This window comes from Lissotriton helveticus, chromosome 8, assembly GCF_964261635.1.
Source record: "Lissotriton helveticus chromosome 8, aLisHel1.1, whole genome shotgun sequence".
NCBI classification, from domain to species: Eukaryota; Metazoa; Chordata; class Amphibia; order Caudata; family Salamandridae; genus Lissotriton; species Lissotriton helveticus.
Window position 1 is genome coordinate 46,737,341 of NC_136069.1, and position 16,237 is coordinate 46,753,577.

Below are 16,237 nucleotides of genomic sequence, written 5' to 3' on the forward strand. Positions count from 1 at the left end.
TAAGGTCTATTTGTCCACAATATCACAGAACCATGCAGTGTGCAGCTTCCAACCTGCTTGTTATTCTGCAACCATACATGGTCTCCAGGCTCACCTCCAAATTCAGCTATGGCTATCCAAGGGAATGGCACTATTACCATTCAGGAGCCTCTAAACAATCCTTGAGAAGTAATCAGATGCCAATTTAGAAATCATCAATAACCTACTCATATATATTTTAAAGTAACTAGACACTCATTTGCAAGCCTTCCTCATATCATCGGGCACAAGTTTCCAAACTATGCGGATAACTTCAGGAGCAGGGTGATGTCTGATGATGTGAAAAGGACTTTGAATATGTTGGATGGTCATCCGATGGCTCCGGGGCGGCTACGGAACAGGCCCTAGCTGTCCACCGCAGCTCTGTGCAGCACACACCAGCTGTCCCGCCAGGCTGCACCGGAGACAGGGAGCCCGGCCGCAGGGATTCTCTGCAAATCACTTAACCTCCCCATGCCTCAATGTGTAATGTAAATACGGTGCTCATGTAAAGCGCTCCAATACCTTCGGTTCGAGTTCGCGCTATATAAAATATGCAACAAAAAAAAAAAGTGACGTTCCTTCCCACATCTGATCCTTACCGCCAACGTGAGCCGTTTCATTTTTATTTGTTTTATTTTTATTTAATGCATTTTTATATAGCGCAGACTTTACCCGAAGGTGTCAGAGCGCTGTTGAATAAAAGAACCAGTTAGGTTACATGAGAGAAATGTTACAAAATAAAACATTACAAAAATAAACAGGAGACTAGAAGATGGAGGGTAAAACCATAGAAAGCAAGAACACAATATGAAACACAGCAAGCAAGGGTGAGGAATGTACAGGAAAATATTACAAATTTACAATGATGAACTAACTTCCTGGAGGGGTCTGAGACTGAAGGTATTAGTTTTGAAAGTGTCTTTGGAAGAGAAGAGATGCCATTCTAGGCTTTTGGTGAAGGGGATGACAGAGCTACAATATTAATTTAGTTTCCTGTAGTGAGCGGACAGCGACAGTTAGCTCTACACACATAGGAATGGCCACTGAAAATAAGGCTCTATCTCTCTCCATTACACACTTCTGCGCATGCGCATCTTGACAGTCACATTACGGAAGAGCAATTTATGTGTCCATGGGCCGATAAACAGATTTATTGCACTTTGCGCATGCGCAGATGAAGAGGTCTTATCTATCGCACTGTCTACACATGCGCTAATGATGGAACACTGCCTAGTTGTGATCCGCGCATGCTCAGAAGTAATTTCATAATTCCGCGCATGCGCAGAAGTCGGTCTCCTCCCTGTCTTATTTTGGGGAGGACCGTATCTCACACTTACGGCTTTTTGGAAAGGGGAGCTCTCCGTGCAGTGAGTTATCGTAACATTGAGGCAGGAGCTCGCTGTGAGTCTTTGCTGTACCAAGACGTATTTATTAGCAGCGTTACTGATTACTCGCGGTTCAGTCACAGCAGGTACTGCTGCTTGACCTTTGATCCTACAAAGAGCATCAGGACAGACATGGACCCCGGGGAGCCGGACAACGTGAGTAATATTGTGCAAATCTTTGTATAAAGGAAACCTGTCCTTGTAATAAAGGAAGTCTGCCTTTGTAATAAAGGAAGCTGTCTTTGTAATAAAGGAAGCCTGTCCTTGTAATACAGGACGCCTGTCCTTGTAATACAGGACGCCTGTCCTTGTAATAAAGGAAGCCTGTCCTTGTAATAAAGGAAGCCTGTCCTTGTAATAAAGGAAGCCGGTCTTTGTAATAAAGGAAGCCTGTCCTTGTAATACAGGACGCCTGTCCTTGTAATACAGGACGCCTGTCCTTGTAATAAAGGAAGCCTGTCATTGTAATACAGGAAGCCTGTCCTTGTAATAAAGTAAGCCTGTCTTTGTAATAAAGGAAGCCGGTCCTTGTAATAAAGGAAGCCGGTCCTTGTAATAAAGGAAGCCGGTCCTTGTAATAAAGGAAGCCGGTCCTTGTAATAAAGGAAGCCTGTCCTTGTAATAAAGGAAGCCGGTCCATGTAATAATAGAAGCCTGTCCTTGTAAAAAAAGAAGCCTGTCTTTGTAATAAAGAAAGCGTGTCTTTGTATAAAGGAAGCCTGCCTATGTATAAAGCAAGCCTGTTCTATTGCAACAAACTGTATGTTTTTAAACCTATGAAATGTGTTTCTCAAATTGTAATAATGTGTTGTAATTTTATGATCTTTTATTACGTTTATTCGACATTAAATGTTTAATGTGTATTTTTAGAAGTATTTTTATAAGTAGTATTTATTGTATAGGGTTAGGTGAATGCTTTTATGACAAAATGTCGAATAAAGCTTATAAATTGAATTGAAAAAAAAAAAAAAACATTGAATACAGGACGCCTGTCCTTGTAATAAAGGAAGCCGGTCCTTGTAATAAAGGAAGCCTGTCCTTGTAATAAAGGAAGCCGGTCTTTGTAATAAAGGAAGCCTGTCCTTGTAATAAAGAAAGCCTGTTCTTGTGATAAAGGAAGCCTGCCTTTGTGATAAAGGAAGCCTGTCCTTGTAATAAAGGAAGCCTGTCCTTGTAATAAAGGACACCTGTCCTTGTAATAAAGGAAGCCTGTCATTGTAATACAGGAAGCCTGTCCTTGTAATAAAGTAAGCCTGTCTTTGTAATAAAGGAAGCCGGTCCTTGTAATAAAGGAAGCCGGTCCTTGTAATAAAGGAAGCCGGTCCTTGTAATAAAGGAAGCCGGTCCTTGTAATAAAGGAAGCCGGTCCTTGTAATAAAGGAAGCCTGTCCTTGTAATAAAGGAAGCCGGTCCATGTAATAATAGAAGCCTGTCCTTGTAAAAAAAGAAGCCTGTCTTTGTAATAAAGAAAGCGTGTCTTTGTATAAAGGAAGCCTGCCTATGTATAAAGCAAGCCTGTCTTTGTAATAAAGGAAGCCTGTTTTTGTAATAAAGGACGCCTGTCTTTGTAATAAAGGACGCCTGTCTTTGTAATAAATGAAGCCTGTCCTTGTAATAAAGGAAGCCTGTCTTTGTAATAAAGGAAGCCGGTCCTTGTAATAATAGAAGCCTGTCCTTGTAAAAAAAGAAGCCTGTCTTTGTAATAAAGGAAGCGTGTCTTTGTATAAAGGAAGCCTGCCTATGTATAAAGCAAGCCTGTCTTTGTAATAAAGGAAGCCTGTTTTTGTAATAAAGGACGCCTGTCTTTGTAATAAAGGACGCCTGTCCTTGTAATAAAGGAAGCCTGTCTGTGGATAACAAACATACCCAGTGCATCATAAAGTATGATCATTTAGCTGTAGAGGTGACTACCGGTTTACAGCATTCAATGCCATATTTATTTGTAGTCACCGAAGCATTGCCATAACCTGCTTTAAGTGTTATTCCGTTCAGTGATTCTTAATTCACAAACCTGGGATGGCTGACAGGCTGGTTAGCCCTTGGCTGGTTTTATCCCCTCACCTGCAGCTCACAACTGACATTGAGAGAAAGCATTGTGTAGTTGGTGCACTTTCACTCGACCTAATAAGGGGACATTTTGGGTTCTTTTTTCTTTTAGTCTGGTGCCACATAGTGGTGGTGCTGCCAGGCGTCCGTCTTATCTGTCCCCGTGGCAGCGCATGCCCTGCCCAAGATCAGTAGGAGGAATCTTAACTAAGGTGTAAGAACGTTTAATTTGAACAGTATACTTATTAAGGAGGCAGTGGTCTCAGTTTTGGGGTGCTCGAGTGTTTGCACCTAGCATGCACGATGACCATGTCAGCGTAGACTTTTTCGTTTTTTTTTTAGCTTGTCCGATTTTAGTAGCTATTAAAGTACTACACTTGACACTCCTAGTTTTGGTTCAACCGTTGCACAGACTGTTTTTAGCCAAGAAATTTTAGCAAAGAAAAGGGAGGCGGAGGAACGGCATGATGTGTAGTGAGATAATGATTTGTATTCACCTTCACTGTGAGCACCTGATGAACTTGGTGACCTTTATTTATTTATTTGAAAAGTTTTATAAAGCGCAAACATAATCTTTTTTGGGTATCTGAGTGCTGTTCAAAGTGTCGAAAGCAAGAATAAAACCCAATGGAACAAATGCGGTTGTAAAATAATCACAAGGTCAAACAAAGGGGGAACAATCGGGTCAAGGGGCAGGAGAGTCACCCCGATCAGAGGGGCCATTACAGTAGGACCATAGAACGAGATAACAAGAAAACAGAAAGCAAAAATTCAAACAACACAGAGTAAATGAAGCATCAAATCCAGGTAGAGAGGGATCTAGGGAAGGTAAGTCAGGTTAATGCTGTTGGTGTTCACTCAAGATTAGCCTTTTGACCTGTTTCTTGAAAGATGCAGTGGATGGGTTTGATCTGATCTCTGGAGGAAGAGTGTTCCAAATTCTTGGAGCAAGACCAGTGAAAGCAGGATTGTAAGTTCTTTTCTTTTCAAATTAGAACTTTCCTTTAATAACAAAAGTTGCATGTTTTGTTCTTGATTTCTCTCCCGTACTATTTGTTGTGCCACTGTAGACCTTATCACCCTCTACACTTTGAAATGTACAATTTACATTGATGGCACTCAACTATCGCTCACTCTAATTACTCAGTTAACAAAAGAATGGCCCTGCCGTGTGTACTAGGTAAGAAATCCAAGTTGTAGACCAGGTGGTAAGTTCCAAGTAGTACCTTTATTAAGTTTGAATTGTAGATGTAGAAAGATGAAGGTAAGATGGAGAATAAGATTGAAGTAAGATTGAAGTATAGCCCTTCCAGGAGCAGTCTCCCTCTGCTCAGCCTCTCATCCTCAACTGACACTCCTTCCACCAGTCCACACACCAACATTCCATGACATCATACAGCATTCTCCAGCCATGCAGACTGACCAGAAGAGAGAGCATTGATGTAAAGAAAGAAGAGAGGAATTAACCATTACAACCCTGTGCCTTTGACACAGTATCGAATGGCAGGCGTCTAGTGGTTTAACAGCCTTTAAACCAACATCCTCTTCACTGAATATCTGTAGGTCACCTAAACCCCTCTCATCTCTCTGTATTTTTCACACTCTTAACTCACGCCTAGTCAACAGATTCATTAATCTTTGCATCTAAGTGAACTCCCATCATATGTGATCATTTTTTGCAAGTTTATTTTAATCCTCTTAGATTGAGTCTTAATTTGTTAGTTTGGGTCCTACTAATTGGCAAACTAGAACATTGAAGCATCGTGTGTGAAGGCTTCAGAAGAGAAAGTGAAACTAACTGCTAATGGGCCAAAACAGGATGTTCAAGACTGTCTTTGTGACTTTTTTAGGGAGACTATATAAGCGTTCCTCACCCTCTATTAAACTCTTACGAATAACCGAAAATTAAGATTTAAGTGATAAAAGAAACTCTACAGGGAAATCCAAGTCCGAAAACATGAACTTAAGGTTGCAAAGCAGCCACCTAAAATTCATGCAACTGCTGAAAAAATGATGTCCCACAAAGCTTTTATTTTATTCAATGTATCCACTTTCACGGAACAGCCTCTGGGTCATACACAGTTTATAATGGGCCACCAGTGTCAAACAATTTAGATGTAGTTATAAAATGTATCAACCTTTTTGGCATACGTGTATTTGTTTCCAATTTTTGAACACTGGTTTGGCATATCAGTGACACGTGACACTCAGTAAACCACCACCAATAGTTGCTCTGTTCGTGCTTGTACCAGCCAGGCGCTGATGGGTGAAGGAAGAGCAAGCATTGGGCTTTGTTGTGGGTACAAAGTGTTGCCTATCTAGAGCCATCACTATCATGTTATCATTATGAGGCTGAATATTTAGCGCAAAGACTACCCCTGCGTCAAATGGCCACATTTTCTTCTTCATCATGCCTGGCTGTTTATGAGGACATTTTAATGTCGTATAATATAATAATCCTTCTTTCAGACGCTGCTTACGTTCCAGGATGTTGTTGCCTGTTTCTCACAACTGGAGTGGGAACTTTTACACAAATGGCAGAAGACCCTTTATGCAAATGTGATGAAGGAAATTCACCAGGTCTTGATGTCACTGGGTAAAGTTGCACTGCATGTATTGTCTGACATTTGCTTCTTTATGTTAGCGGACAGTTTGCCGGTGTACGGTCCTCGTAATAAGTTTTGAAATAGGTCTTTAAACTTTCCTTGACTCTTTATAACTACAAAACATGTATTTTTCCATACACCAGTTCACCCGTTGCACTGATGTGATTTGAACTACTTATTCTTTTTGACCAAGTAACAAAATTGTTGAGCGCGCCAATGTCATATAATAATTACCTATTTTTTGTACTGGGATTGCCAGTCCAATGGACACCTCAATGGTAGCAGGGTGTGTAACATTGTTTGAGCTCCTTGAAATAGTATATGCAAGTGTAATACTCTTTTGGTTCGAAGACAGATATAACCCATACTGTTAGTGGATGTGCGATTTGTTTATATCACAGTTACCATATTTTTCAGGAACACTAGAAATGTAATCTCCAAGAGGAATGTTTGTGCGATCTGATTCCTGTGTCAATCATTTATAGAGTATGGCTGGTACAACAAAATACTACTGTTGTATGATTACAGGTACGGATGGTTACTGATTTTATGGTGATGCTGTTTGGTTACGTCTTTATTGGGTTGCAAAGTACTGGAAAGAGCATTGAAATACAGGAGGAGTGCCAGGAGGGAGGGCAACCTGTTGGCATGCTTACGGACTGATTTAGAGTTGGACTTCCTTGCAAAAGTGACAGAGTACTCTGCCCGCTCATTTAGAGATGGGCGAAACTTAAGTATTCTGTAGATGGAGCTGCTGTTGGCTGTGTCCTTGGAATAGTTCCTCAGATGGCCCACCTGTGGAGAGACTGTCAGAGGAAGAACATTACACTGTCCACCCTATTTAGGGTATAGTAGTAAGGCAGAATGGTGTAAAGCTTTTTTTTTTGTCCATCACCACCATGATAACCTAGCGCTAATGCCCCCACACCCTTGGAGACCGCTCACCCAGGGCGTGGGGGGTCATTAGATTTTGAAAAACAAAAATAAAGTCAATACTTTGGTATACGGCCATTAAAACCATTGGCAGCCATACACATTACTTTAATGTATTGAACGGAATTACTGTGACAGCGGTTCCTTTGACTGTACAGAGATGACCGCACAGCCACTGGTCATCTCTAAATTTGACAGCCAGAGTACCCTTGGGATTGCAAAGTTAATGTCCTCCACTTTCCCGAAAGTTACTTCTCTGCCAAACTTTAAATCAGGTACTAAGTCTGAAATGATAAGGATTTTCAGTGATTTCCTCTTGGAGGTCAGTCAGTGTATTCCTCTGAGCCCATATCCTCTTTGTACTTATTTGTAAGAGGAGCGAGACAGGGAAGTAATTGGCTGGTGATCTTTGATGTCATTTTCATGTTGAATTGTGTAAGAACAATGCCTAGCAAACCATTGTGCGCACAGAAGAGTCTTTTGAATTTGATTCCAGGACCCATGGGCAGCCAGTGCAGTGTCTGTTGGATGAGGGAAGTATGATCAAGTTTCACCGGCCCCCCACCGTGTGGTGGTGTATGTGGGAAGTATGATCACGTTTCACAGGCACCCCCACTGTGTGGTGTTGTATGTGGGAAGTATAATCATGTTTCATAGGCCCCCCCACCATGTGGTGATGTATGAACGAAGTATGATCATGTTTCACAGGCCCCCTCCATGTGCATTGTTTTATTGTGAACTTTTAGCAACTCAGTAGGTAGCTGGAGTGGCTGCATACAATTATTTTGACTAGTGTAATTTAGAAATGTCATTTTATTTTAAAGGTTTTATATAGCGCTGGCTAGACCCAGAGGTATCAGAGCGCTTTACATGAGCATCCGATCATAGTTACAGGTTACATCGTTACAAAGGTTACACAGTTATTAGAGCACGGCAACATAGTTACTTGTAAGGTCGCGATAAACAATAAGCACAGATACGTAAGGGGAAACGCTGGCAGGGGGAAAGATTCAGGGGAGGGGGAAGGAGCTGGGGAAGTAGACAGGTAATGAAGGCGGGAAAGAGGAGGGGAGGGTGAGAGACACCGCATGGAAGGGAGAGGGGAAGGGCGACGGGGACACAAACCGGTAGACATGTCAAAGTAACGTCCAAAGTCCAGTAAGCTGTGATCCCAGGGGAAGTGGTATCACTTCCCTATCTCAGAAGCGGGAGGCTCCCTTTACGCAGTGGACTCTCTCAGAGAGGTCTCTTAGACTCCAAGACCTACATACTGGATCCTTCCCTAAAAAGGGGAGCGGGAGTGCTTTGGCAAGGGGTGCCTTACCATACCTCAGCTGTGAGTGGCTCCCTTGGCGCAGTGGACTCTCTCAGTGGGTACGCTGAGACTCCAGAGTATAAATATTGGATCTTTCCCCAACAAGGGGAGAAGGAGTGCTTAGTCAAAGGGTACAAAGGACAGGGGGCAGGCAGAGTAACAGGCACGGGGAGAGATTCAGGGGAGAGGGGATAGGAGCTAGGAGGGTAGACAAAGAGAGATAGAGTACTAAATGGGAACACATTTAATTAATGAGTTATCATATAGCGCTGGCTAGACCCGAAGGAATCAGAGCGCCTTACATGAGGAACAATAATGTTGCAATTTACATCAGTTAAAAGTTACATAAGTATCCAGAAAAGCATTTAAAGAACATAGGGGACAATGTGAATGGAGCAAGGAAGGGTAAGGGGATAGGGTAAAGGGGTAGGAGTAAGATAGGACGTAGAGACGAGGGGGAAATCTGCCCAAGGTCCGCGGGGTGGGGGGAAGTCCACAACCCATCTCCTCTTTAGCTATATGGTAGCTCCACCGTGCATCAGCCAAATCGCTCGGTCTCCACAGTCTGGGGTAAGTTGGCAAGTTCCAAGTCCTGATGTGTAGGCAGGTTATGGGATAGGTTCAAGGTCTGGTCAATGTCCAATTGTTGTCCCAGGGAAGTAAAACAACGTGTAGGGGGCCACTATGGAAGCCATCTTGGGGTCAGGCAAGGGACTGTACTGTACACTGGTGGCCATCCTAAGGTCATGCATCAGGCAGTTAAAGACAATGTCCAGGACAGCAGCCGCCAGAGAATAACAAATCCAGCGTGCACACACCATCACACGCACAGACATGCACAAGCACACACAAATTTGAGCAAACACTCTCATATGCGCACTGACGCACACACAAGCACATAGACAGAAAACATCCAAGAACACAAGCACACATAAAATCCTATGCTCTAATATAAAAACACCCAAATACAAGCACACGCACACATCGTCACATGCACAGACATGCACAAGTACACACAAATGCGCTCACACTCTCATACACGTAGACACGCACACATACACAAGCACACATACAGAAACTATCAAAACACAAGCACACATACAATCACATGCTCCAGAACAAAAATACCCAAGGACCTACACACATACATACATGCATGCACACACACACACACACCATCACACGCACAGACATGTACAAGCACACACAAATGTACGCATACACTCTCATACGCGAACAGAGGGTGCATACAAGTAAGCATACAGAAACATCTGCTCGCATAAACACAAGCACACATAGAATCACATGATCTAATTCAAAAACACCTAAATATGTGTCCACACCATCACACGCACAGACATGTACAAGCACACAGAAATGTGAACATAGTCTTTCATACACGCACAGGCGAACACACACACGTGCGTCCGCACACACCCCCTCATACACGCACAGACGCACACACAAAAGCACTCCCATGACACATTTCTCCAGGACTCCCGCAGCATTGATGGCAAACAATGGCAGGTTTGGACAGACTAATGAAAGAAGGCTAGTTGTACATGCAGGAATCGGTCGAGGCCAACAAGATGGTGAGCCCAATGACTAAGTTATTTAGCACCTGACGCAGCGTTGGCGATTATTGCTGATCTATGCTCCTGACTCTATTGCGTCCAGCAACACACAAGCCTGTGCTGCTTAAATCTTATATATGAAACATAGGCGGAATTAGATACGAGTCCACTGTGAAACCTAAATATATTACTTGCAGGGTTGACACTACTGTAGATTTTGCCTCATTTGTTTCTATGCTGTCAGCTGAAACCTCACTTGCAACCTTGGTCAATGGCTTGCATCTTACTTGGGGTGGATTTCAGTAAATAGCTGCCAGACAGCTCTCAAGCTACTTTTCAGTATGTTATTGTCTCCCATGGACGCCTTCTCAAATATAACTGTTTATTATCTATGTTATGTTGTGTTATGTTATTTTGTGACTTTTATAGCGCACGGCTACTCAGAAGAGTGTCCCGGCGCTTTATTGACATCCTAAAAAGACAAACACAACAGAGTAAAAGGCAGGGTTAGGAGAACATAAAAATCTAAGAAGAAAAAAGCCAAGTTTTCAGGCCCTTCCTAAAAGACAACAGGTTTGGGGTACTACGTAGCGTCAGGGGCAAAGAGTTCCAGAGCTGAGGAGCCCGGAGCATAAAAGAGCGACCTCCCAAACGAGCCCTCCTCACGCGAGGGACAATGGCAAGGAATTTCGACTCAGATCTTAAAGATCGGGAAGGACGGTAAGGAACGAGCCTCTTCTGAAGGTATTTGGCCCCTGTGGAATAGAAGGCCTTATGCGCAAGGGTTAGAGCTTTAAAAGCTATCCGCTGTCGGATAGGCAGCCAATGCAGTGACTGCAATAGCCCAGAAACATTGACTCGCCTATGCAGACCAAAAACGGCACGAGCCGCCGCATTCTGGACCACCTGCATCCGTTGCAGGAGATATTCGGGCAAGCCAAGATACAAGAAGTTGGAATAGTCCAGTCTTGAACCGATCAAGGCCTGCACCGTGATCCTCCTGTGATCCTCCGAGAGCAAAGGAAAAAACTTCCGAAGCATACGGAGAAGACCAAAGCAGGTGCCAGAGAGGGCCAGGATCTGAGATCTTAAGGTCAGACCGTTATCAATTTTAACCCCCAAATTCTTAGCTGACTGAGACGACTGCTTCGGAGGGGACATATCAGCAGGCCACCATACCTGCCAGTCCGGATCGGATTGACAACCGAAGAAGAGTACCTCCGATTTATCTGAGTTGCACTTGAGGCTGTTCAGTTGGAGCCATTTGAAAACAGCCCCAAGGCACTCGCGGATACTCTCTCCGTCAAAATCCTCTCCTTTCCGGCAGGTAAAGAGCAACTGGGTGTCATCCGCGTAGGATATGATCTGGGCCCCGAAAGACTCAGCCAGAGCCGCCAGAGGGGTCATAAAGATGTTAAAAAGAGTCGGGCTCAATACAGAGCCCTGCGGGACTCCGACTCCCAATGGCGGCATCTCAGCAGAGCCAGAGGAGGCCCAGACCGTCTGTCGGCGGCCAGCCAAGAAAGATGTAAACCAGCTGAGCACCGTCCCCCTCAGACCGATCTCATGAAGTCTGATGAGCAAGCCCTCATGGGGGACGTTGTCGAAGGCCGCCGACAGATCGAGCATGATCAACATGGCTCTCCCACCCAAGTCTAGCGTCTCCTTGATGGCCTCAGACACCTCCAGCAGCGCCGTCTCCATGCTTAGATTGGGGCGAAAGCCCGATTGAGTGGAATGAAGCAGATCGTTTGATTCCAAAAAATTAGAAAGCACGTTATGCACGTGCTTCTCCAGGGTCTTAGCCAGAGCAGGAAGAAGAGAAATAGACCTGTAATTGGCCAAGACCTCGGGGGCCAGGCCGGGCTTCTTAATAAGGGGGATGACCATGGCTTGCTTCCAAGCCGAAGGGACCTCGCCTTGGCTCAAAGAAAGATTCAGAAGAGAGTTGACCAGCGGATTTACCACCACCGCCATCTTCGCCAGAAATTTGGCCGGGCATGGATCGAGCGGCGATCCAGATTTGAGATTGGCCAGAAATGTCAAGGACGAAGCAGTTGAAATAGGCGGAAAGTCAAACAGGACTGGCCCTGAGGGGACCGATGGAGCTGGACCAGCCGAGGGACAAAAAAGGGCCTCAGCCGGCCGAGATGGAAAGGAATCCTGTATCAACTTAATCTTTTCAGTGAAGAAGCATGCAAGATCCGAAGCCCACTTCTGTGTGGGGACAGACTGAGCCGCATTCGACCGCGGGCCAATATATTCCCTGACGATCGTGAAGATCTCTTTGCAGGAGTTCAAGGCATCCTCAATCCTCCTAGCAAAATAGTTTTTCTTCTCAAGGAGAATATCTCGGTGGTAGGCTTTGACCATGGTTCTGTATTCGAGTCTGGCAGCTGGGTTGTACTGGGCTCGCCAGGTTCTTTCCGCCACCTTGCACTGCCTGCGGGCAGCACGCAGCGCACCAGTGAACCACGGAGCAGAAACCCGTTTAGGCAATGATCGGGGGGCCCTCAAAGGGGCCAGATCATTTAACCTGTCCACAAACCAAGCCTGCAAGGACTCCAGGTCCCTATCCAAAACCCCGTGAGAAGGCAAGGATGTTCACACAGTGCCTGTGACACCAGTTCTGGAGTCACCCGGTGCAGTGCCCTTGACGCTGACCCAAGCTGCCTAGGGGCACTACTCCGGGGTTTCTTATTGCCCAATATATAAAAATGAACCAAACGGTGATCAGTCCAAAGAACCGGCATAAGTGCCGTTACCTCAATGAGGGAGGAAGAGAAGACCTGATCCAAAGTGTGGCCTTTGTCATGCGTTGGTTCGAAGAGAAAGGGGGCTAAACCCAAGGGACCGTGATATCAGATAATTTAATCACGTCTGGGTCCAACGCATCGTCCATGTGAAAGTTGAAGTCACCAGCCAGAATGCAATGGTCCGCTCTCATGGCCAGCATTGACATAACAGACTGGAGTTCTTCAAAAAACATACCTGCTGGACCAGGAGGTCTGTACACTAACAGTCCTTTCACTGACTGATGCGGCGCCAAAGATAAAGAGAAGGCAAGGGACTCAGACCCTTTAATAGACTCAGTGGGAATAATAGAACATACAACAGAGTTCTTCACCACGAATGCTACGCCGCCACCTCTTCCTTCCAGTCTATCCTGCCTGTAGATGCTATATTCTGACGGGATCGCAGAAGCGATATCCGGGTTGGAAGAGACTCCCAGCCAGGTCTCAGTGAGCATCAGACACACCAGTTTTTCCATAGTCAGGAGGTCAAAGAGCTCCTGGGCGTGACAGCGCACTGACCTGGTGTTTAATAGCATACAATAAGAATAAAAACAAGGAAAAATGCGCCTCTGCTTTATTAGCTAATAAGATGCCCTATGAACGCTCATTCAAGTAAAGGTAATGGGTTGCATTTTCCTATGTATCAACAAACATCTAGGCTGCCTTTTTGGCTAGGTTAGCTTCATGCAAATGCTGCATTCATAATATCTACACAACAGTGCCACAACACACATCCTTTCCTTTAAGACACTCCAAACCCTCACCTATTTTGCTCCTCACCCTGCCTTCACCTCTCCACCTGTCCCTAAGTTTCCACAGCTGCTGCTATTACAGTCCTAGAAGCATACTCCTAACACTCTTGCCAACAACAAAATGTCCTTTATCTCCACCAAAATAATAACGTTGACCTCCCCATGGAATCATTGGTCTGCATAGAGATTCCCTCCAAGGTCCCTCACGTCTACCGGCTCTTGGTTACAACTGAATGTCAATTTCTTGTCTATGTGGCACATTATTTGCCCTGTTGTATTTATTTTTCAAAATTAAAGTATTTATAAAGTTTGTCCCCATGGCACCCGCTTGCTGTGATGGCCTCTATTGCACAGGAAGTTATGCTCTTCATTTCTGTAATTACAATTTTTATTAACTCGGAGGGTTTATATTCTTGTCTATTGGACCATGACTCAAGAAGCTGTTCATCACTTAGAAATCTCCTTTTGTTACTTAGGTCCAGTGATTGCAACCGCTGTCTTTTCATTAAGAGCAAAAGAAAAGGAAGATCCGTGTCCCCTGGGCAGTGAAGGCTATGACATACGATACGATGATCCGTCCCCAAGTGAGTGTGAAACGTGCAAGTGTTTTGAAGGCCACCTGACAGGCATTTTCTTCATTTCCACATATGTGCCTTGATGCTCATTCTCAAACACACACATATATCTTCATAGTCATGCTGAAAGATAAAATGGCACTATTTGCCACATTGCTGACTGACTCTCCTATTCCACCAGAGGGTGGTGGTTGTGTCGCTTGATATCGAAAAGGCATTTGGCATACTGCTGTGGGCATGCTTATTTGAAGCTTTGAAACAAATGGGGCTCAGAGCAGGGATTCTTGAAGTGGATTGGGTTGTTATACTCTCAACCACTGGCAGGGGTACGAACAGGAAGGATAATGTTGACACAGTGGGCTTATTTATACAGTGGGACAAGCATTAGTGTCCGCTGTCGCCACTGCTTTTCACAAATACAAACTGATAAAGGCATCTCGCACAATGAGTGGAATTCATTGCCGCTGGAGCTGATGGCCAGCTCGGACGCCGGACCACGGTAAAGTAGTACTTCTACTCCACTGACATCTGATAGACGAATATGTCACGCTGTTGAATCGTCTGCGATGTAAACAGCAGCGCTAACCTTTAGTTCGTACTAAAGTATAGATTGCTACTATTTGTTTGGGTGAGGAACATGCTTGTGTTGACTGACCTTCAAGAAAGCCATGAAAGGGGGAGCTTCGCGCGCAACCAAGATGGCCGCGTGAGCACAGGGCTCCCGAGACCCTCGTAACCGCCCGCATATATCCTGTCATCTATCCTGATTTTTTTTGACGTCTTCGTGCAGATGACTTGCAGGAGACACTAAAACTGCAACGTGCGTCCCGATCGGACCCCGGAGTCCGGAGCTGTGGTGTTGGACAGTTTGCAGCCTTGGACTTGGGGATGCCCGGCGCTGGAGTTGGCAGTGTGCCCGGGGTGTAATCGAACAACATCGGCTTGCGGCAGTGGCTAACATCCGGAGCGGATCCTGCTTTCACTTTCGATTTTACTACCTGGACTAGATCTCGGACCGGAGCGTCCCCCCCCCCCCCTCTTCCATCTAGGATACATCCCCGATCTGATAATCGAGTGAGTGCTGGGCTTTGGATAGAGGGCTGATCGTCTCTTCGGCTGACTCTAACGGGGCACCCAGGCGCCATTTTTTTCGGACCTCCTGATTTCTGCTTCACGACCGATTCGCCGTATCGGGCACCATTCCTGGCGGTTTGGTATGGTCTATTGTCCTTTGCTTTCCTCCTGGTTGGTTTTTCCCCTCCTTCGGTCCTGCCTTTGACTCTGTCAGGATAATTCTAGAAATGACGGGGAAACCGGAGGGAGACAAACAGAAGGCTAAAACTTCCAGGCGAGGTGGCTATACCCAAACCAATGTGATGGATCGGTATGCCCAGGTCAAGGGGTCGTCAGTGGTTCGGGCAGGCCACTGGAAGAGGCGAGAGACTCGATGCCTCCGACGACCGACCCAACTCTGCAGGCGTCATGACCGCCATCGATGGCATCAAATCGTCCCTCGGGAAACAAATGGAGACACTCGCTCATAAGCTGGACACTGTGGCGATTGATGTCAATCTGATCCGTACAGACTTGACTAAAACCAACGAAAAGGTCAAGTCCTTGGATATGAAAACATCAAGTCTGACGAACGATGTGGTAGACCTGCAGACTGAAGTTCGCAACTTACGGGCCTCTAATGATATCGTCACATGTCACCTGGAGGATTTTGAAGGACGGGCTCGGCGAAACAACGTCCGTATTGTCGGAGTTCCGGAAAAAGCAGAGGATCCGGCACCGGACCTTTTTGTGGAAAATCTTATCGCTAACCATCTGGCGCCCAAAGGACAGAGTACATTTTTCACTGTTGAACGAGCTCACAGAGTCCCAGGTGGTAAACCAAAGGTGGGTGCCCCGCCACGGCCTATGATCGCACAAATTTTTAATTTCCGGGATAGAGACGCTATCCTACAGGCTTCGCGAGCAGGTGGACCCTTGAATTTTGAGAACTCCACCATCAGCTTCTATCCTGACTTCACCCAATTGGTCCAGAAGCAAAGACTAAGTTTTCTTGGGGTAAAAAGGAGACTCCGTGGTATGGACCTGAAATACGCCATGCTATTCCCCGCAAAGTTACAGATTGAACATGATGAACTGACCTAATTCTTTGATAAACCTGAGGTGGTGGCTGATTGGCTGGACACTCTGCCAGCCCGACGTGATTCGGAGCGGCGGTCCGAT

General features: G+C 45.3%; 1 protein-coding gene across 1 annotated transcript in view; it reads left to right on the forward strand.

Moving 5' to 3' along the window:
• The first annotated feature begins 1,334 nt into the window (after positions 1–1,334).
• Positions 1,335–16,237, forward strand: part of LOC144772325 (uncharacterized) — a 100,999-nt gene continuing 86,096 nt past the window's right edge. Inside the window, 3 exon segments of the mRNA XM_078656566.1 lie at positions 1,335–1,562; positions 5,922–6,048; positions 13,904–14,011. Of these exon segments, the coding sequence (XP_078512692.1) occupies positions 1,539–1,562; positions 5,922–6,048; positions 13,904–14,011 (259 nt within the window). The 5' untranslated portion in view covers positions 1,335–1,538.